This window comes from Poecilia reticulata, linkage group LG6 (genome assembly GCF_000633615.1).
Source record: "Poecilia reticulata strain Guanapo linkage group LG6, Guppy_female_1.0+MT, whole genome shotgun sequence".
NCBI classification, from domain to species: Eukaryota; Metazoa; Chordata; class Actinopteri; order Cyprinodontiformes; family Poeciliidae; genus Poecilia; species Poecilia reticulata.
In genome coordinates, this window is record NC_024336.1 from 1,357,064 (window position 1) to 1,376,831 (window position 19,768).

The window sequence follows — 19,768 nt, forward strand, 5'->3', positions numbered from 1 at the left end:
AGTATAAACCTTTATCTTTTAACCAAGCTGCTCTGACCAGAAATACTTTCAATATCTTTCACAGGGCAAACATCCCCATCTTCATTTCTGGCCTAAGTTATAGATATTTCTGCAAATAATCATATAAATTGTTCAGTTTTATAAACATTTTAGCTGACGGTTAGCTTTAGCCACCAAGACATGCTACGCTTGATTTCTAATAAACAAGATGAGCATCGACTACAGGATGTTTTCCCCCAGTAACATTTATATGTATAAAATGTCACCAAAATCACTCTGTCCCTCTAAAATCTTTCAGAAAATCGCAAAAGTGTATTGAATTGTATCGTTTGCTGAATATCACAATATATATCATATCGTAAACAGAACATCGCGTATCGTGAGATTATTGTATCACTACAGCCCTAGTAGCCAGAGTGACATATTCGCGTTCCAGGAAATCAGACAATTGTGTAAAGTACCAGGTTGTTTTTGTCAGTTTATTCATGGCTTCTTCTGGTTCAGTCAAGCTAATTTATCTTTGAGCGTAACACACCTGGTTTAGGCTCATAGACAGCGGAATTTACAGAAGCTTGAAACAGCTTCTGTAAAGGGGTCGGCTTAGAAACCGACCCCTACTTCTTCCCTCCTGACGTGTTGATAAAATTACCCACTTTGCTTGACTTCACACTACATGATTTATATCACTATGCCACAGCGTCTCCCTTTAAACCGGAGCAATATTAAAAACGTACAGAAGACGAGACACCAGTCATTTGTCACCTGCTAGTCATTATGTCTTTCCTCGTTAAAAATTATACAATAAAATGACAAGTTTGGTTTTCACTCTTGTCTGTTTGTGCAGCCGACCGCGCAGCACCCTGTGACCTTTTTTTTTTTTTACTGCGAAATCAATTAAATAAAAGCAATTTTATTTTATAAGCAACCACATGTGCGTTTTTGACACGCTTTACTGGAGCTCAGACTTTTTTTACGTCCGTCATTTTGGAGCGGGGGGAGTTTCGGAGAGTGACGTCACGTGCAAAGGGTCTCCGTTTGTTCGGTATTCTTTCTGTGTACTCCGGTAGCCAAGCAACGACATTTCGTTGTCAATACATTTGTGCCTTAGTGCAATGACAATATAGTAAGTCTAATAAATAAATCCAAGTTGTAAGAGATTAACTTTTGATTTCACTTACAAAAAAATTATAATTCAAACCTATCCTTATGAGGAGTAATGTCAACGTCAAAGCAGATAGTCTGCTCAATGCTGAAATAAGATTCTTAAAGATTTTTTTTCACATTGTGTTTATTATGCAATGAAACAATTATGTACCAGGAAGAAAATAAGTCAAATTCATTATTCATGAATAAAATTATGCAACGACTTCATTTAAGTTAAACATCACTTGTTGCAACAAAGGCTTCAAGAAATTCAGATTTTTAATAAAATGTGCTCTGCAAAGAATGAATGTGAATGTATTTACAGAGAATAGAACTAAAGACAAAAGTGAACAAACGCACAAAGGCCCCAGATAATGAATACTGCATGACGGAAAAGGCCTTTTGTCAACCTGATTCTCAGTCAGTCAGTCAGTGTTACTCCAACCACAAAAACAGCTGCAGCTATTGCACATCACGGCTAGTGGTGTATGTTTATGGAAGTGTGCTACAAACCACTAAAAGAACAGCTAAATGTTTCTAAGCAACCAAGTCAGGCTCTATTAAAACATATATACAGCTCATATGATACAGTAATTCACAGCATTTTCCTAATTCCCTTCAACACTCGTTAATGAAACCGTTTTAGAAAGGCCAAATCTGAACAAAGAAAAAAAAACTGTTAGAATCTTTACAGATTAGAACTAGAGTGCAGAATTAGAATTAGAGTGCAAACACGCCTTTTTCATAGATGAGGCACAATGCAAAAAATAAAATAATTAAATTCAGAATAGTAATTTAAACAGGTAAAAGACACCGTGGAACATTTTGATTATATTTTTACAGCAAATTTCATTTTTAAGTCTATATATGAGTACTCTACCTTATCAGTTGTGGTTGGGATGGTTTGTTCCAAAATTGCAAAAAAGCTAATTTATTTGAGGATAAAATGAGCAGTAGTGATGAAAATGCAGGAACATTGGAAGCCAATGTCCGCCTCTTGGAATCGGTTTGCTCACTGCAGCCAGAAGCGTCAACACAAATTCTGAGGAGGATTTCTGATGGAGGTATGCTTGTTGTTTGAGGAGGAGAGGCGGGGCAGAGGGGCAGAGGGGCAGAGGGGTGGACGGTCATTTCCAGGGTCTGGTTTTCTGAACTCTGGAGCTCTTTCTCTCGGCTGTGGAGGAACTCTGATGGCTGGAGGCCGTGGACCGGCCGCTGCTGGATGATGTGCGACTGGACAGCTGACCTGCAGGATAAAAAAACAAAACAAAACATTAATTGAAGTTCCTTTAGGCAAAAAGTTGTTTAATGCCAAATAAGTTTTTAAGTTGGCATTAAACCAACTTTTTTAAGTTGGATAAAAAAGTTAAACATTAAAGTTGTTTAATGTTTAATGAATTTGACCTTTAATTTGAATTTTATAGAGAACCTGTTGCAAATTTTACAGTAGACAAGGCTTTTTACATTTTGGCAAATTAATAAATGCACAGGTTCGTTTTTATCCGACCATTATAGATAGGGGTGCGTCAATAAATCAGTTGGAAAAGAAATTGGTCCCAATTTCAGTCATTTGGGGAGATTGGTTGATGCTTACATGAGAAACTGATCTTATACACTGACCTTATCTACACATAGTCACCATCCTAAAATAATGGCTAAAATCAATTTATGCTAAAAGTAATTTTGGCAAAAAAAACCAAAACAAACAAAACTACACTTTTGGCAAAAATGACTTGGGCCATTTGTTTTAGGAAGGTGACAATATGCAATGGCTGCATTCAACAACATTTTAACCTGAAACAGCAAAAATAATTCATAATAATATGAATTGGTACCAGGTAAAATTGGAATGGGTACACACCTAATTAATGGCTCAAAAACTTAAAATAAATTGATACTCTGCATAAGAAATTATAATTGTACTGGAGACCTTAACCCTTGTGCGTGCGAGGACTGAGGCAACTGATACAAGTGATATGGGTGAGGGGTCGGTTGGACCCCATTTGTAAATACAAGGGTTAAGTAAGTCTTTCTAAATGCTTTCCGCTAATTCACATTTCTAATTGTACCTTCAGTTTCTTTATTTCATTTTATTTTTTAGTTTCTGACTGGTTTCATTCTTACTGGTTGAGTAACTGGAGATGATCAGCTCCTCCATCTGCTCCTGGATCTTATCCAGCTCGTCCAGCGTAAACCTCCAGCGTTTCTCGGCATCCTGCACCGACTGCCGGGCCACAGACGATTTCCTCGTCTTGGAGGATTTGGAAGCGGACAGGCACGACTCTGGGAAGGAGCCGGTTGTCATTCCACTTGGAAACTTCTGGGCGATTACCTTGAGACCTTGGAGAGGAAGAAAGAGAAAAGCAATGGCACTTGAACATGAACATTGCTCAACTAAAATATTGGTTTAGGATCGGGGGAATCCGATAATTAGATGAAGGAGGTGCAAACTGAGAAATGGAATGAAAAACAATAATACTTTAAGGAAATGCCTGCTCATGAATCGCTCAATGCTGCATGTTTATGAAAACAGGAACTTGAGAAACAGCTGCTGGTTATTGGTCATATTACGCAAAGTCAAGCTAAAGAACAATGTGTTTTACAGCATAAGAGATGATGCAGAGATAAATCTTTTTTTGCTTGGTAATTATTCATATTTAGGTCTAACTCACTAGTGTCAGGCAGCCTGACACTGATAGTGCAGCAGGATCTCACATGAACAGCCGTCACATGTCTGTGCAATGTCTTTAGTAAAGATTGTTATTTACCAAGAGACTAAATGTGCTTCTGCTTGGTTGGGAAAACTGCACGATCATTTCCTGAAAAGCTGCGTTTGCAAAGTCACTGTTCAGTGATAAAAATGTGTAAAAAAAATTACAGAATGTCTGCTATTTAATGTGTAACTGGACATGCAGGTAGAAAAAATGATTAAGACTGCTAAGGTTGTGTGTGTGTCTTTGGATTTGATACATTGTAAGGACTATTTTCCTAACACATACCATGTTGTGGGGCCCACCAGCTCATTGTGGGTTGTAACAATTGGTATTTCGGGGTTAGCAGTTAGTTTCTGGACTAAGTTGAGTGGATTAGGTTAGGCTTAGGGCTAGGCTATAGAAATAAATGAAAAATGAATGGAAATCAAAGTCCTGATGAAGAAGTATAAAGACATGTGTGCAAGATGTAGCCCCCTGACACACTCCCAGAAAAGAACCATCATTACTGAAACTGATTCAAAAGTTGCTTTTATAACTGGGAAAGTTCTAGTTCCACTGGCAGACTATTTGACTTATAACAAGACATTTTTCTCTATATCATAAGTGAAATGATCTGCCAGTGGAACTAGAACTTTTTCATCAATATTACAGAATTAATGACTTCAAACAAGCTCCTATATCTTGCTGACAAGTTACTTGTAAGTTAGCTTAGTCATATCTCCAATGTGGTAGGACATTTGCACATGAAATTAAACCACAAGACTTGGTAAGATTTTGCAGTGTGCCAGTAATTCTGAGACTAAATTTGGTTTTGTGACAGATAAAAAGATTGCCAGCTCTTACCCCCACAGAGCATGAAGAGATTCTCAAAGCCTCGCTCACACATGGTGGTAGCCGCCAGGCTGGCTATTCTCTCATCATCATCATAGACGATGATGATTTTCCCCAGAGAATTTTTCTACAAACTCTGTTAAGGTGTCAAAACGGAAATACATCATAACATAGAGAGGAAAATAAAAATAAATATGCAGTCCTGTTTTTTTTTCTTTTGAAGGATACATATTCCAACACTTCCTTGGTGAAGGGATTCATAGTTCGAGACAGCATGGCGATGGGAAAACTGTGAGCTGTAGGAAAGGCAGATGATCAGAAATAGAAAAGGTTTTATTGAACAGAGGGGATGTTTCCACCACCCACCACTGATGATGTGGCAGCGGTCGTACTGGTCGCGGTCGCGTACGTCCAGCAGCAGGTAGGGGCAGTCTGGGTAGGGCATGTCGGCAGGGGAGGGGCTGGACACGGACTCTGCCGTCTTCTGATTGGCCCCCTCCACGTTCAGCTCTCCAATGCCGCTGATAACGCTGAGAGGAAACAACACAGGCAGAAGCTTTTCAGGTTCAGACCAGAGAATGTTCAGGTGTTGGAACAGCCCAGGTAGAAATGTCTTTCAGGTATTTTCCAGGTTATCYGACAGAACGTCAGCTATATTTTCCTCCCACTTCTCCATTATTATGCACTTCATGTCAGTCTATCACAGAAAATCCCAATAAAACACATTGATGGTTGTGGTTATAACATGATTAAATGTGGAAAATTTGAAGTAAAAAAAAAAAAATATATATAATAATAATAAATTATATTATATATTATTATTATTATTATTTTTTTATTTGCGACAGACTGGCGATCTGTCCAGGGTGACCCCGCCTCTCGCCTGAAACGTCAGCTGGAGATAGGCACCAGCAACTCTCCCGACCCCACTAAGAGACAAGAGTATACAGAAAATGGATGGATGGATATTTTTTATAACAATTTTTGAAGGACGAAAGATTGTCCCAAAAGTTATTGCGATAATATTGTTTTTTGAGATGATTTTCCATGGCATAACAATGTCAGGACATTCTCAAAGATCATCCATCCATCCATGTTCTTTACACCCTTGTCCCTAGTGGGGTTGGGAGGGTTGCTGGTGCCTATCTCCAGCTAAAGTTTCGGGGGGGGAGCCGGGGGTCACTCTGGACAGGTCACCAGTCTGTTGCAGGGCAACACAGAGACAAACGACCATGCACACACACACTCACACCTAGGGAGAATTTAGAGAAACCAATTAACCTGACAGTCATGTTTTTGGACTGTGGGAGGAAACTGGAGTACCCGAAGAGAACCCACCATGCACAGGGAGAACATGCAAACTCCATGCAGAAAGACCCCGGGCCGGGAATTGAACCCAGAACCTTTGTTACAAGGCAACAGTGCTACCAACTGCACCAGTATGTATCCCTCTCAAAGATCAATACATTTTAAATTCTAATGAACAACAGAAATATCCAAAATAAGCAAACAGCAGAAACAGCAAATAAAATGAATTAGGAAGTCTCTATCAACATAATTGTCCTTAAAAAAATGGTTTCTAGTGGAGACCAAAGCTCCACACTGAAGACTTTTGTCGTCATGTCTTTGGTAGAAAGAGAGAGAAAAGAAGAAATTATGCAAATGGAGAATTATTGTGCTTGTTTTAAATAATAATGCAATTAATTTATTTATTGCGACAGACCTAAAAAAAGTTGCATAAAACCCAAAGAAAAGCTTTGATCTTCCACGTTTGCACCATTCCTTACAGATTAGTATTTTAACGATAGAATCTGCTTCCCATATAAATTCTAGCCAGCAGAGGGCACCGTTTAGAGAGTGCACGCAGGTGTTATTGTACCTTTTGAAACTTTGTTGTAGAAGTGAGTCATGGGATGAAACAGAAGGTCACCCTGCCTCCCCCTTTATGTATGTTTACCTCTTAATGGCTCTACATCCTGTCTCCATCTGTTCTCCCCACAAGGTGACGCTGACCTAGCAGCTCTAGCATTACAGCGTCACCCTCTGTCACCCTCTCAGGTGTCAGATAGAGTTACTCTCCTGGGACACAGTCTCTAGCTGAATGGGGTAGGTGAGGAAGCTTCTGAGAAAGGTTTATGTCTGCCCACTGGGGAATTCTGTTGTTGAAAGAGAGCTGCACGAAAGCTACAGACATATGGTGGCTTAGACTGAGGTTGACAGGTTAGKGTCAACCTCAACCACACAGGGGAGGCTGTGTGACACTGAATATTTGGGTTTTATGGCAATGTCTGCCCACTTTGAAGACATGATACTAGTAGGACTTTTAATCATCTTTTCCAAAATGTAGCCAAACCTAAAAGATATGTTTACTAAAGGGGCAATATCATATATATTCCAGCCACATGGTATAATTTTATATCACAATAACGTAAATGTGTTACCTTCAGTTGTTATAAATGCTGTACACATAAAACATTACATAAAATAAATTTTACTTTGTAATTTACCACCTTGAAATTGGGTCTCTGTCTCTTTAAAAACTCTTTTTTTTTTTTTCCCCAAATACGCTTTTTCTGAAACTACAAAACTCCACTCTCAGGAAGTCGGTACAACATGGCTCCTGTATTAGCCCTTTAACAAAGTTTTTACATCATTTCACTGAGAAGTAGCTCCTATAATGAGCTCGGCAGATGCACAGTTCCACCAGGTGTTTGCTAATTTCTGCTGGTTAGTCTGAAGGAGCTGATTGGGGGAGCAGCAGGACAGAGCTGCTCTGCGAGGAGGAAGTTGGGAAAACCTGTGGGTCTGCCGTGGGCCGACCAATCACAGTAGGGTTTGGTAAAGTCCTATCCCTATAGGCCGCTCATTACCTGAGGAGTGTTGACCTAGYGGTGTGGCAGCTGTCCCTGCGGTCTCCTGTTTCATGTTGTTGCGACAGCGGCAGCTCCAGTGACAAGCCGTTGACTCGTTCAGACTCACACTCCAGGTCTTCCTCAGAGACGACTGACAGACCGTCTGCAAGGCAGTTTGAGACATCATGGCGCTAAATTAGGGGTGGCCGATGTGGACTAATAATCTAACTTGTGGTACTATTGTGATGATAATAAAAATAATGTTTGAATTTACGTCTTTGTTAGGGGGTTATTATTCACAGCAGCACAAACAAGAACTGTTCAAGAAAAATATTTCCATTTGAAACAGGCTTCTTGAGGACAGTGTTTAATTAAAGTAGTGTGATTTATTTATTTCATCAGATTTCCAAATTTACTGATGCTCTTACGGGTAATAGTATCAGTTTTGTTTTGTTTCTTTATGTCATTCATTGAAATTTATCGAGACAACAATAAATCATCATTTGTATCGTGATAAGAATTTTTTCACGATAAGTGATAATAAGATTAAATGCTCATCCTTACGCAGGTAGCCTGAAGCGTTACCTTGTTGGGTGTTGATTGATGATTCATCATTGACCTCGCTTTGATTCCCGTCTGAAACAGAAGCCACCTGAAGTACCTAGGTGGAAAACACACACGCACACACACTAGATCATGCCTGATCATCAACTGATCTGATCAATTATGAAGGTCCAAAAATACAAATCAATTCAATGTTTTAATTCTATCACCTCAATAAAAAAACACAAACAGCCTCTGCTGAGTTTGTATGCCAGCTGTTGTTGCATTGATACTCACCAGCTGAGCAAAGGTCGTCACCTTTAACCTCTTGAAGATTTCGCCTTTTCGATACCTGTAGTCTTAGAGGACAAAGAAACATAAAAAAAAAAATTATCTAGTAAATTGCAGAGATTTAATGACTCAGCTTTAATGTAAACATAAACCCCCCCCCCAAAAAAACATCATGTTTTTGGATATCAATGTGTGGTTTCTTACTCTTTCTCATCTCCTCCAGTCTTTCCATGTACTTCGTTTTGCTCCATCCTACAGATGACAGCAGCATCATGGAGAGAATAAAAGAAGAAAGCCATCAATGTTTCTGAGAGGAGAAGCAACAGAAATACAGGGTTGCTTTACAAAAAAGCATCTCTTTCAATTCTTGGGTGTAATACGAAAGCTCATTCCTGCCATGAAAGAAAAAATAAGAAAGTCATAATTGCAAGAAAAAAAAAGTCACAATCAACTTTCAATGTCTTAAATATCTCATACAAAGCTATAATTTTGAGAAAGAAATAATTATGACATTCAAAATCAAAATTACAGAAACTCATTATAATGAGATTGAACATCATTATGAGATTTAAAGTAATAATTATGAAATCCAACATAATGATTTTGAGACAGAAAGTCATAACTATGAGATAGAAAGTCGTAAGATTCAGCATCATTACATAATTATAGTGATATTTATGTGATGATGATGATGATGATGATGATGCATTTCTGTTGGAAATTATTTCAAACTTAAATAATTTAGAATTGTTTCTTTCTGAAATAAATCTAAATTATGATTTAATTCATTTTGATATATAAAGTACATCGTAATAAATTAAATGAAATATTATTGTTATTTATTGTTATTATGACTTTAAAGCTTTAACTTTGGACTTTCCGTTGGACTTTTATTTTTTCCTTCATGACAGAAACAGGCTTCCACAGTTTTATATATGAGGAAATGATGATGATCTGGTCTTTATCGGGTTCACAATCTCTTTTCAATTTAACCATAAGAGCCAGAACCACACCACAAATTTGTGACACTTCTTTTAATCAAATAAAATAAAGACAGAAAGTTAAATTAAGTACATCCTTGGTTCCATACAAGTGGGAAAGTAGCAGCAAGGCATTGCTAAAGAAATACAGCAGATTATTGATCATCAATGTGTGTGACAACCCCATTATAAGGAGACGTTTGACGGTCTGGAGAAAGCAGGTGTGTTAACACAGGGAAGAACGTCTAGGCAGATTCACTACAGAGACAGAARGGGCTGTGCTCAAAATATAGCAAAAACGGACAAGAGGTACATACGAAAAATATAAAAACGAGCAGATCAGAGGCAATCTGCCTAAAAACTGAATTGTGACCAAAACTGCTTTTATTACAAAGCCAATAATTCCAAGTATAGCACCATAGTCACACCATGACGCCTAAAAAAAAAGAATCAGGGGTTCACAGCGGTCCAGTCAAAGTAAAGGACTAATATGACAGAAATAAAGTTGAGGGATGAAATGAATCCGCAAACTGCAAAGACAGAAAAATCCCAAAATTCTGCCAGAATACCGAACACCATCTAGTTAGTGTTGTTGCACTGAAGATTAATAATTTTGTTTGTTTTGTCAAGTAAAAAAATATAATGCGGATATGTTGTGTTAATTAACATATCTGTGTTAATTAACACAACATATCCGCATTATATTATAAATTATTATTATAAAGTTGGAGTACAAAAATTCAAAAGTATCTAATAAATACATTTTTATGTTGTCCTTATTCATTTGATAGCGAATTAGACTTTTTACCACAACATGTCATTGTGCATTCTGCATCTGAAATGGTCAACATACCTGTGTCCAGCCTGGTTTTGACATGGGCATACTTTTCATTTCTGGGTATCCTTTTCTTCATGTACTGTGTAAAGGAGAGAAGTGAGCTGTTCAATGCCTTATATTAGCTACAAATCAGAGCATTTTGGGGAGAAACCCAGCTGCCTATTAAATATGATCAAGCTAACGGTGAGCTACCGTTGATATGGAAACATAACCTAGCTAACTTGTTAGCATGCTTGCTTCGCTACGTTATGCTTTTTCCAGTTCGCCGCTATATTTGCAGTGTGGGCGAGAGATTTAACTGAGAGGTCTATGCTTGTTTGTTTAATTAAAAAAAACAAGTAACCTGCATTTACTGACTTTACCTCGTTTTTGCCGATGCCCCGAGTCAGCGACATATTTTCAAATCGAAATACTAGACAGCAGCTTCCACCTTCAGTAAAGCCAATGTTGATTCGCTACAAATCTTTCAGAAGCCAATCACAGCATTGCTTTCTCCGCCGAGCAGTCTGACCAGTTGCTAAGCAGCGAAAGACGCTCCACCTTTATGACGTGCGGCATTCAAGTCGCCTCGGTCTCTAAGGTTCATAATTTTCAGCAATGATTTTACACAATTCATATGTTCAAAACTAGTTAATTAACTTTGTAACTTGGTACCATGATAAAATCAATACAAATAGTATCATAACATTATATATCACTTATTTCAACCAAAGAACACGAAGCGTTAGGAAGACAGGGCGCCTGTTTTTTTCTCTTTTAGATAACTCATTTTTGATTGTATATTTTATTTAATGAGTGACACAATATTAATTTCAGGTGCGTGTATTCTAGTTAAATCACCAGAGAACTAAAAATATCAATTAAATACATCTTTTGATATATCTTAATATGTCTTTCGATCTTCAATAACTATTTGAAGAATCTAAATTAATGAGTTAAAATTTAATTTCCCTTTGAATAAAGTAGGCTTTATTTGAATTGAATTGATATTTTTTTTATTGAAAGAACCTAATAAACAGTGTTAAAAATATTAGTACAATTAACTGACAATACAAGGGCTGTCAAAGTATTTTTAAGTAAAACTAAAGACTTCAGTTTTGTGCAATTAAATGTTTTGCTCGGGCACGGAAATGTCCCACTTTCAAATGGATACTGCGAACGAATCTTTTCAACTAAATCGACATAAAGCAGCCCAGTGCCAGGCCGCTTATTTTGGATTTAAATCTATGATTTGAGAGGGAAAACAAGAATTTTGTAACACATGGAAATTCTTTACACTCTACATGTGTCAGTGCGGAGATTCCTTGACTCGTCTTTAAAAGCATCACGTTTCTCCTTCTCTGGGCTCGACCTGTCAGGTCTGACGCGGTCATTGTGGGCGCTGCGTTGACAGTCATGGAGGAGCAGTGCAGCGGGTCTGTTCAAATCGCCAGATAACGTCTGTTCGCTCTGTTATTGTCTAAAATGGGATCTGTTCTGGTGAGTGGCCCTATTTGGATGTGTTTTTGTCAGGTTAGTGAGCAGTTGGCGCAGACACGGAGAACTCTCGCCGGTGGCGGGCAGGAAGTTTGCTAGCTCYGTCAACGCTAAGAGGATTTCCAGAAAGGAGTTGTCAGGAACATCTTTATAAGTCCATGGAACTCCGCTTTTACTTTCTCRTGCATGACAGTCACTTTAATGTGACCGATATTATGTATTCAAATAGAAACAAACACCATGTTATGAATTAAAATAGTGGTAACACAAGAAGGCTGAACAGCACAGCTGGGTGGGAAGTAAAGCAAACTATAATTGGCTTATATTTGGCCTGACGGTTTAACTATGAGCTGCAGATATTCTATCAATCCTTGAATAACACMTTCTCTATAGATTTAATATCTATACATAAAGCTGACAGGTGTTCAGAATATTTTAATGGGAAGAATGCCAATTACAGAGTATGATGCCACCACCGCCATGCTTCAGTGAGAGCAGGGTGTTCACACATTGGTGTTTCTGCTGTGCCAAACATACATTTTGGAATTGTAGGCTAGAAGTTTAAATCCGTAACACGTTTTTAAACAAAGTTTTGGGAGATCCTAGCCAGGTCTGGACTCAGTATTGGTTTAAAGTTGTGAATACTTACCCAATSAGATTATTGCTGTTTTAGAATTAAGATTTCTGTTTGTTTGTTTGTTTTTCTGTTGATACTAAGAAAATCTGGGCCAAAGTAAAAAATGTTATGTTGTCATTCTTTAAGTCCCTGAAACTTGATTTTGAACACCGGCGTGTACACTTTTGAGTGAAACAGTACAACGCTGAACCGGGGAAATGCAAATTTTAAGAAAGAAAGGAAAAAAAGTCAGAATTTGATATTTCTGTCCCTGGTCTTTGTCTTCACAGGACGATCCGTTTCTAGAGAGACACTTCAGTGGACATAAAGATGTTGTCACCTGTGTAGACTTCAATCCAAACCAAAACCAGCTGGGTAAATGCTAATGCTAATGGACTTGCAAACCATTACATGTTTTACTGTATTCAAGTTTAATTAATTTTTTTATCTCTGTCTATAGTCTGGTTGATGTAAAATAACTTGCCACAGGATAGCACAGTACTGAAGTGGTGTTCAATGAATCTAATTATATTATGTTCAAGTACTATTCAATAGTATTTTACATAAGGGTTGTCCAAAGTGTGGCACAGGGCCATTTGTGTCCCTAGGAATGATTTTGTGTGGCCGTCAACCACAGTTCAAGAATGGCATAAATTTGATTTGGCAGCTCCGACAGCTTATGGAAACGCAAAAATGTTAAGGTGCAGTTTTAAGGATGGGAGACTTTTCAAGAAAAGATAGATGCATTTAAAAATTCCTAAAATGTGAAATGTAAATTGTAGTCTATTACCAATCACATTTGTCCTTTCAATGTAATTTGACAATTTTTCATTGTTCTGATGACTTACAGATACATTTTCTACAGAAATCAGATTGCTTTGTTTTGTTAAAATATAATGTTTTTAGTTTAATGTTGAGAAGGTAAGAAAAATAGGTTTCTGCAATGTTACAAATGAGTATTATAATTCAGTTTTTACTTTCAGCTTGAAATCTTCGTCCCCCATGACAAATAATCTGGACATCACTGCTCTATGTTGCAAACTGTCCATGGTTGACCACATTCTGAAATGCTTTAATGCATCTTCATGTGTGGAATGGAACGATGGTGAGAAATCGTTTAGAAAAAAAAAAAAAATCTAAACTTTAAAAACTCCCCCACTCACCTCCTTCAGACTAGCCAGCAGCATATTTTAAAGTCACATTTTATATATGCAATATTTTTATAACAACTGAAGGTAACAGTTATTTGATTGTGCTACAATGTAGCACTGTAAGCCTGGAAAATACTTAATACTGCTCACCTGTATAAATGATGGAGTTTTTCTACATTTCCCACAAAGTTCTGGATATTCTGGAAACGTGTACAATTTGCTTTCATCAGTTTGCAGGTCTGAAGTGGCCCCCTGATGTCTGTGGTTAATTTGTTTTGTCAGCTTTRTCTTATATTTTTACAGCATAGTTAAATTCCCCAGGTTGGGTTAATTTTCCATGAACTCTCAAAACATATCCAGGTTATAACGCTGACTGTTTTCTTCAAAGCTTTGTATATATGTGCGAGTGTTCTCCTGATTTCAATTTCTGTTGTTCTTCCTCTAGCTACAGGATCAGTGGATAGGACCCTGATGATCTGGAACCTGGCCCCGAAGGCGAGGGCCTTTCGTTTTGTCGGGCACCAGGACACCGTCACGGGGCTGCAGTTCTCCCCGTTTGGGCGTCTACTGGCTTCTTCGTCCAAAGACAGAACGGTTCGATTGTGGACACTTTCCTTGTAAGCCAGACGATTTTATCTGCRCAGTTTTTGTTTCTCACATTTAGAATGGGGGATCTAAAATCTTGGTACATGAATGTTCAATTTGGACTTCAAAGCAGATTTGACTTGAACTGTGTGTGTGTTTGGGATAGAAAAGGAGAGTCCTCGGTGTTGAAAGGCCACACCGCCGCGGTACGCAGTGTGTCTTTCTCCCATGATGGCTACAGCCTGGTCACTGCGTCTGATGACAAGTCGGTTATAGTGTGGAGCGTCCCACGGCGGTGTTATGTCTACTCCCTCAGCCAGCACACCAACTGGGTCCGCTGTGCCAGGTATGGAAGTGTCGACCTCTTAAGCCCCTTCTTCGTTGTTCATGCCTGGTTGGGTTTTAGCCGAGTTGAGTGTGTCTCCTTTGACGGTGTGTTCCTCACTTTTCATAGCTGTGTTTCCATCACAAATGTGCGCAACTTTGTCATTATTTTGCTAATGTTGAACAAAACAAAACCCAACTATTTTACAATTGCGTAGTTAAAATCRCATGTGAATAAGTTGTTAAAAAAGACATGCTGTGCCATCATCCTCCTACCACTTCCTGTTTTCTWCTTCGTTGTTCCCACCAGCAGTRACATCTAGTTATTGACTCATGTGATGTAAAAAAAGTRTTTCCATTGCAGTTTTGCAAAATCTATTTGATACGGCTGAAAAACCTGCCTCAGCCCAGCACAAAAACCTGAGACTTTTTTTAAATTGCCATGTTTCCATTCAGAGAATTTCCTTTCGTAATTCCAGCTTTTGACGGCCAATGGAAACGCAGGTTGTGCATGCAGGAGTTGAGGTTGACACATCGAAGATGTGATTTTGTGGATGTTGCCCTGGGCGACGTGGTTTTTCCTAAATCTATTAAYATATTGCTCGTTGTGGGTTTCCCTGTCCAGTTGACGCTCTTCTGCCGAAATTGAAAAAAAACAAAAAACTGTTTGGACTTCAGGACTTATCAATCTACATTTTGCCTATTACTACGGTCTCTTTGTAGATTCCATGGGTCAATCAACGAATCAGGCTGCTGCCAATCAAATTCAGTAATTCTTGATGCGCAGATGGTTCCAAAATCCAGACAGAATCTGCAAATGGAGACGAATTTGGCCGGGCTGACAGGCAAAGAACTGGCTAAAGCCACGCCTGTGGAGAAAGGGCTTTACAGTGCCTTCCAAAAGTATTTACACCCCCTGTAAGAGTACTGATATCGTACTCTTACACTTGAATGGCCTTTAGAGGAGAATGGAAGGAATACCARTTTTGTTTTTCATGCCTCATTTTTCTTCCATTTCATGGTTGCACACTACTTTGGGTTGGTCTGGGTAAAAATCCACATAAAATCCTAATTTTTAAACTTAAAGTTTGTGTGTTGTACTGTTAGAAAATGCAAAAAAATCTGTAATAATTKGGTAAATTGCTGTACAGAAAACCCACAAGGACACATAAAAGCACTGGACTCCCAGCTACTTTAAAGTAATGTTTAGTAGAGGCAGGTAGAAACAGTTTAATTAGGTTTTAGTCTGTGTGTTGAACACATTACATGCTAACTCTAGTTTATTTGTGTAGCACATTTTAGCACCAAGGTAGTACAAAGCGCTTTACCCCTTAAAAACATGATATGCTTACTGTATATGGAACAAGCAATAAACATTACACTTAGTCAAATTTCATCATAAAAATAATGAAATATATTGATTAAAAATCCAGTTATTATGACTCAAAGGTAACTCTAAACAGGTGGAGGTGGGGGTGGSCGACCTTGATTTAAGGAATATTGCAATTTTTCAGTTTTCTGGAAGTTTGTTCCTGAATAGTGGAGCATAAACTTTTTGTTTGCTTCTGTTCAGATTTTCTCCAGACGGGAGGCTCATAGCGTCCTGCGGGGACGACTGCTCCGTCCGTCTCTGGGACACGTCCACCAAATGCTGCATCAACACTTTCACCAACTGCGGAGGGTAATTCTGTCGGCCTGTTTCCAGCCGAAACGCGGTTACTTGTCAGTGGGTGGAGTTGGCAGAGTAATTGGTTTCGGTGGAATAATCATTGCATCTGTTCCAGCTCGGTCACGTTTGTCGACTTCAACGCCAGCGGCACCTGCATCGCCTCGTCAGGAGACGACAGTTGTCTTAAAATCTGGGATTTGCGAACCAATAAGCTGATTCAGCACTATCAAGGTATGGAAGGACCACTCAGCCGGGGCTGAAGAGGCTCCGCGTCTCCTCTCCAACTAATTTTCAAACATGTTTCTGCACATTTAGTGAGATTTTCATACACCACCCTGCATGAACATCACGCTAATTTTGGGCTTTTGAAGCAAATTTTACATTCAGACTTGCACACCGGCACAAATTCAAATTTTTGGCTAAATGTTTTTGGCAAATTGCAGAGAAAACAAACTCTTTTTGTAGTCATGAACAAGCATCTGTCAAACCTCTGGCTGGATATTTGAGCACTCTTACCAAATGTCATGCAGTTTGTTTCTGTTTGTTCTGGTACCGACTCAGCTTTGAATTGTAATCCTTGAATTTTCCTCTTGCTGAGATAGGATGCTGTTCCAGAAGCTCATTATGCCATCGTGTTTCAATAGCCGTGGGCCAATTACCTTGTCGTTATAATACAGTGTTTTGCTTTGAGCTTTATTCCTATTTTTTAGTTTGTTTTGCTGCGTTTTCAGTCCACAGTGGAAGATGCAATAGTTTGTCCTTCCACCCGTCCAATAACTACCTAATCAGTGGCTCCAGTGACCGGACGGTAAAGATCCTGGACCTGCTGGAGGGCCGGCTCATCTATACCCTGCATGGACACAAGGTAGTGTTGCAGCAGAGGGGAAAACAATCTTCCCTTGTCCTTTTCTTTTGCTTTTTAAAAAAAAAAAAAAAATCCTTCTGCTCTTTTTTTACTCTTTTGTTTGCCTTCTCGCTTTCACTCTTTTTTCTTTTGCTCTTTTATCCTTTTTTGTTTTCTTTTACCTTTTCTCTTTCACTCTCTCTTCTTTCTCTTCTTCTCTTTCACTTCTCCTTCCTGTTTGTTTCTTCCAAGTTCCATTTCATCATGTTTCTAAGATAATGGCCTGAGTCATTTTTTTCCAAAGCTTTTTTTTGCCTAAAACATTATTTTACTAAGGTGACGATGTCCTAACACCACCCGCTTTACAAATCTCTTGGTAATCTCTCATAGGATTGTGGAGCATATTGGGACGAGAACTCTTTAAAAGTCTTGTTTTATTTACATGACAAATGTGTCGTAACCATGGTGACAGTATTAATCCATCCATCCATCCATTTTCTTACACCCTTGTCCCTCAGTGGGGTCGGGAGGGTTGTTGGTGCCCATCTCCAACTAGCGTACCGGGCGAGAGGCGGGGTCACCCTGGACAGGTCGCCAGTCTGTCGCAGGGCAACACAATATGTGCACACTTGGCTGTTCTAATTTAATGAGGACATTTTGAACATTAAGTTATTTTCATTTCTTTGTGACATTTATTTGATTTATGGTTTATGACGTTTATTTGAATTATCTTCATGCTCAGGGAGCTGTAATCGCTGTGGCCTTTTCCAGGCTTGGAGATCACTTTGCCTCAGGCGGAACTGATTGCCAGGTTGGTGTGATGCGACTTTCTTTCCTAATAGTTTGATAGTTGTTCTCCACAATGTTACTAATTTATGCAGTTGATCAACACTTACCAATATATATCTTTTAACTTCAAAATGTAAATATTTTTTATAAAATAGAATATTGTCTTGCAGTTGAATTTGTAACTTCTCAATTTTCCAAATTTTTTTTCCTGCTTTCTGACTACAAACCTTATTTCAGGAGACAGAAAGTGAATTCTTGATTTCATTATGTGCTTTGACTAGGCTATTCTGACATATGAACATGCTAACAGACGTAAACCATTTTATTGTAGCTCTGGCTGGATCTTCCGGATAATTTATTTGCAATCTTTGGTAGTGATTTCTTGCAAGTGACGTCAGTTTGGCGGAAAACMATAATGACAGAATATTTTTCTTATGTAGAAACTGTTGCTAACATGGGAGGATAATAATTTCTGTCACATCTGTCTCTCTGTTGCAAGGCTTACTTCAATCTACAGTGATTGCAGTTGCATCTGTTCTGATGTTAACAGAGTATTCTTAAAACTAGCTGAAAAATAAATACATTTGTCAAACAACAACATTGATGTTGCTGGCAAAACGATGGCAACAGGTTTGTGCTTTCAGCTTAATGTAATCTGTTATACAATAATGAACACACACACACAAAAACAGCTGTTAGACCGTCTCTAAACGTTTTAAACTTTGGGTTCCATGCATTGGGTTTCCCCTCCTCAGGTTCTGCTGTGGAGGACCAATTTTGACCGTAAACGTTACCGGGACGTTYTGCTACAACACAGCCGGAGGTCCACCCCCGATCCTCTGCCCCACCTGTCTGACATTCACCCCAGGGCACCCCACACCCACCTCCACGGCTCACAGCCTATGGGCATTCAGGTATCACCTGCTTCACCTCCCAGAATCGAAAATCGATGAATTGTTTCTGTTTTAAATAAAAAAAAAACAAACATGCAGTTTCATTCCAGGCTGTTGGTTTTCCCATCATACCGATTCTTTTTTGTTCACAGATCAATCCAGTCGTGACAAACACGTTGTCCTCCGATCCTCAGGTCGTAGAGGTCAGCCGATATCACCATTTCAACAAGGTAAGGCGACCAGCAAGAGGAAATCTGCACAATTACAGCAAAACGGGAAATCATCACTGCCTCTGATCTACTTATTGCTTCTTCTTTCTCTGCCAACTCTATGAAGTGCCTCAAATTGTAACATAGTAAAGCAGGGCATGCCAATTCTGCCACTAGGTGGCAGTGCAGGCCAGTGTAGAGTAATGGTGTATGTCTTATGTCAGTGTGACTTGTTTTAATTCACACAGAACGATGCACGTTTTGTCTACACGTCGACCTGTCTACAGCGACCAATCAAAGGCAGCTGGTCAGTGTGTCCTGACTTTGACTTGCAGAAAGCAGTTTCTCACAGTTTTGCCAGCTCTAAAATTCTGGATGTGAATCGGTCTTATCCGCTTACTCTGCAAATGTTGATCCCGGATAAAGCTTGGAAACATGAGGAGGATGTGGTTTAGTCAGAATGTTCAGGTTGAACGAGTATTAGTGTAAACGCTGCAGTTTCTTAGAAGAGCTGGCTGCTTGGTTTAGTGGAAGTTGTAGGTAAGAGGTTCCATCCAATCCGGGGCTAAAGTTTATTTAAGTTCAGAAGATCTGTCATGGCTGCCGAGTCCCGATCCAAGGAAAGAGTTTCAGATTTATTGTAKGCAACAATGATTGCAACAACTGAAAACAGAGAAGCAATGTCAGCAACATGGTCATTTGAGAATATATGACATTGGTTTATATTGGTTATTGGCCATAATATCAATATTAATAAAGGATAATGTAAATCGGCCACAAATATTCATWTATTCATATTTTTTATAGKTTTTTTTTTTAGCTCTAGTGGCCTTTATTTGAGAGTGCTCAGACAGGAAAGTGGGTAATGAGAGAGGGAGAGAAGACATGCAGGAAAGGTCATCAGGGCGGGACTTGAACCTGTGACGACCACATCGCATCCCCACCGCAGTACCCCATATTGGTGCAATCCTAATGCTATTTTAATAGCTGTATAGATGCACATATCAAAGGGTTTCATTT

At 38.9% G+C, this 19,768-nt stretch overlaps 2 protein-coding genes across 2 annotated transcripts in view; one reads left to right on the forward strand and one right to left on the reverse strand.

Moving 5' to 3' along the window:
- Positions 1-1,402: 1,402 nt before the first annotated feature.
- On the reverse strand, positions 1,403-10,676 carry cep41 (centrosomal protein 41). Its single transcript, XM_008410630.2, has 11 exons — positions 10,555-10,676; positions 10,208-10,271; positions 8,579-8,626; positions 8,381-8,442; positions 8,126-8,201; positions 7,559-7,703; positions 5,055-5,218; positions 4,917-4,984; positions 4,701-4,815; positions 3,268-3,483; positions 1,403-2,389 (listed from the first exon to the last, which is right to left on the reverse strand). Exons 1-11 carry the CDS (start codon positions 10,585-10,587, stop codon positions 2,271-2,273), a joined length of 1,110 nt encoding a protein of 369 aa, XP_008408852.1. The 5' UTR covers positions 10,588-10,676; the 3' UTR covers positions 1,403-2,270.
- A 694-nt stretch (positions 10,677-11,370) lies between these two features.
- poc1b (POC1 centriolar protein B) overlaps positions 11,371-19,768 on the forward strand; it is a 38,483-nt gene continuing 30,085 nt past the window's right edge. Inside the window, exons 1-10 of the mRNA XM_008410629.1 lie at positions 11,371-11,671; positions 12,575-12,659; positions 13,881-14,052; positions 14,187-14,366; positions 15,918-16,025; positions 16,129-16,244; positions 16,745-16,878; positions 17,600-17,668; positions 18,402-18,560; positions 18,692-18,769. Coding sequence (XP_008408851.1) covers positions 11,657-11,671; positions 12,575-12,659; positions 13,881-14,052; positions 14,187-14,366; positions 15,918-16,025; positions 16,129-16,244; positions 16,745-16,878; positions 17,600-17,668; positions 18,402-18,560; positions 18,692-18,769 — 1,116 coding nt within the window. The 5' untranslated portion in view covers positions 11,371-11,656. The remainder of the gene's footprint in view (positions 11,672-12,574; positions 12,660-13,880; positions 14,053-14,186; positions 14,367-15,917; positions 16,026-16,128; positions 16,245-16,744; positions 16,879-17,599; positions 17,669-18,401; positions 18,561-18,691; positions 18,770-19,768) is intronic.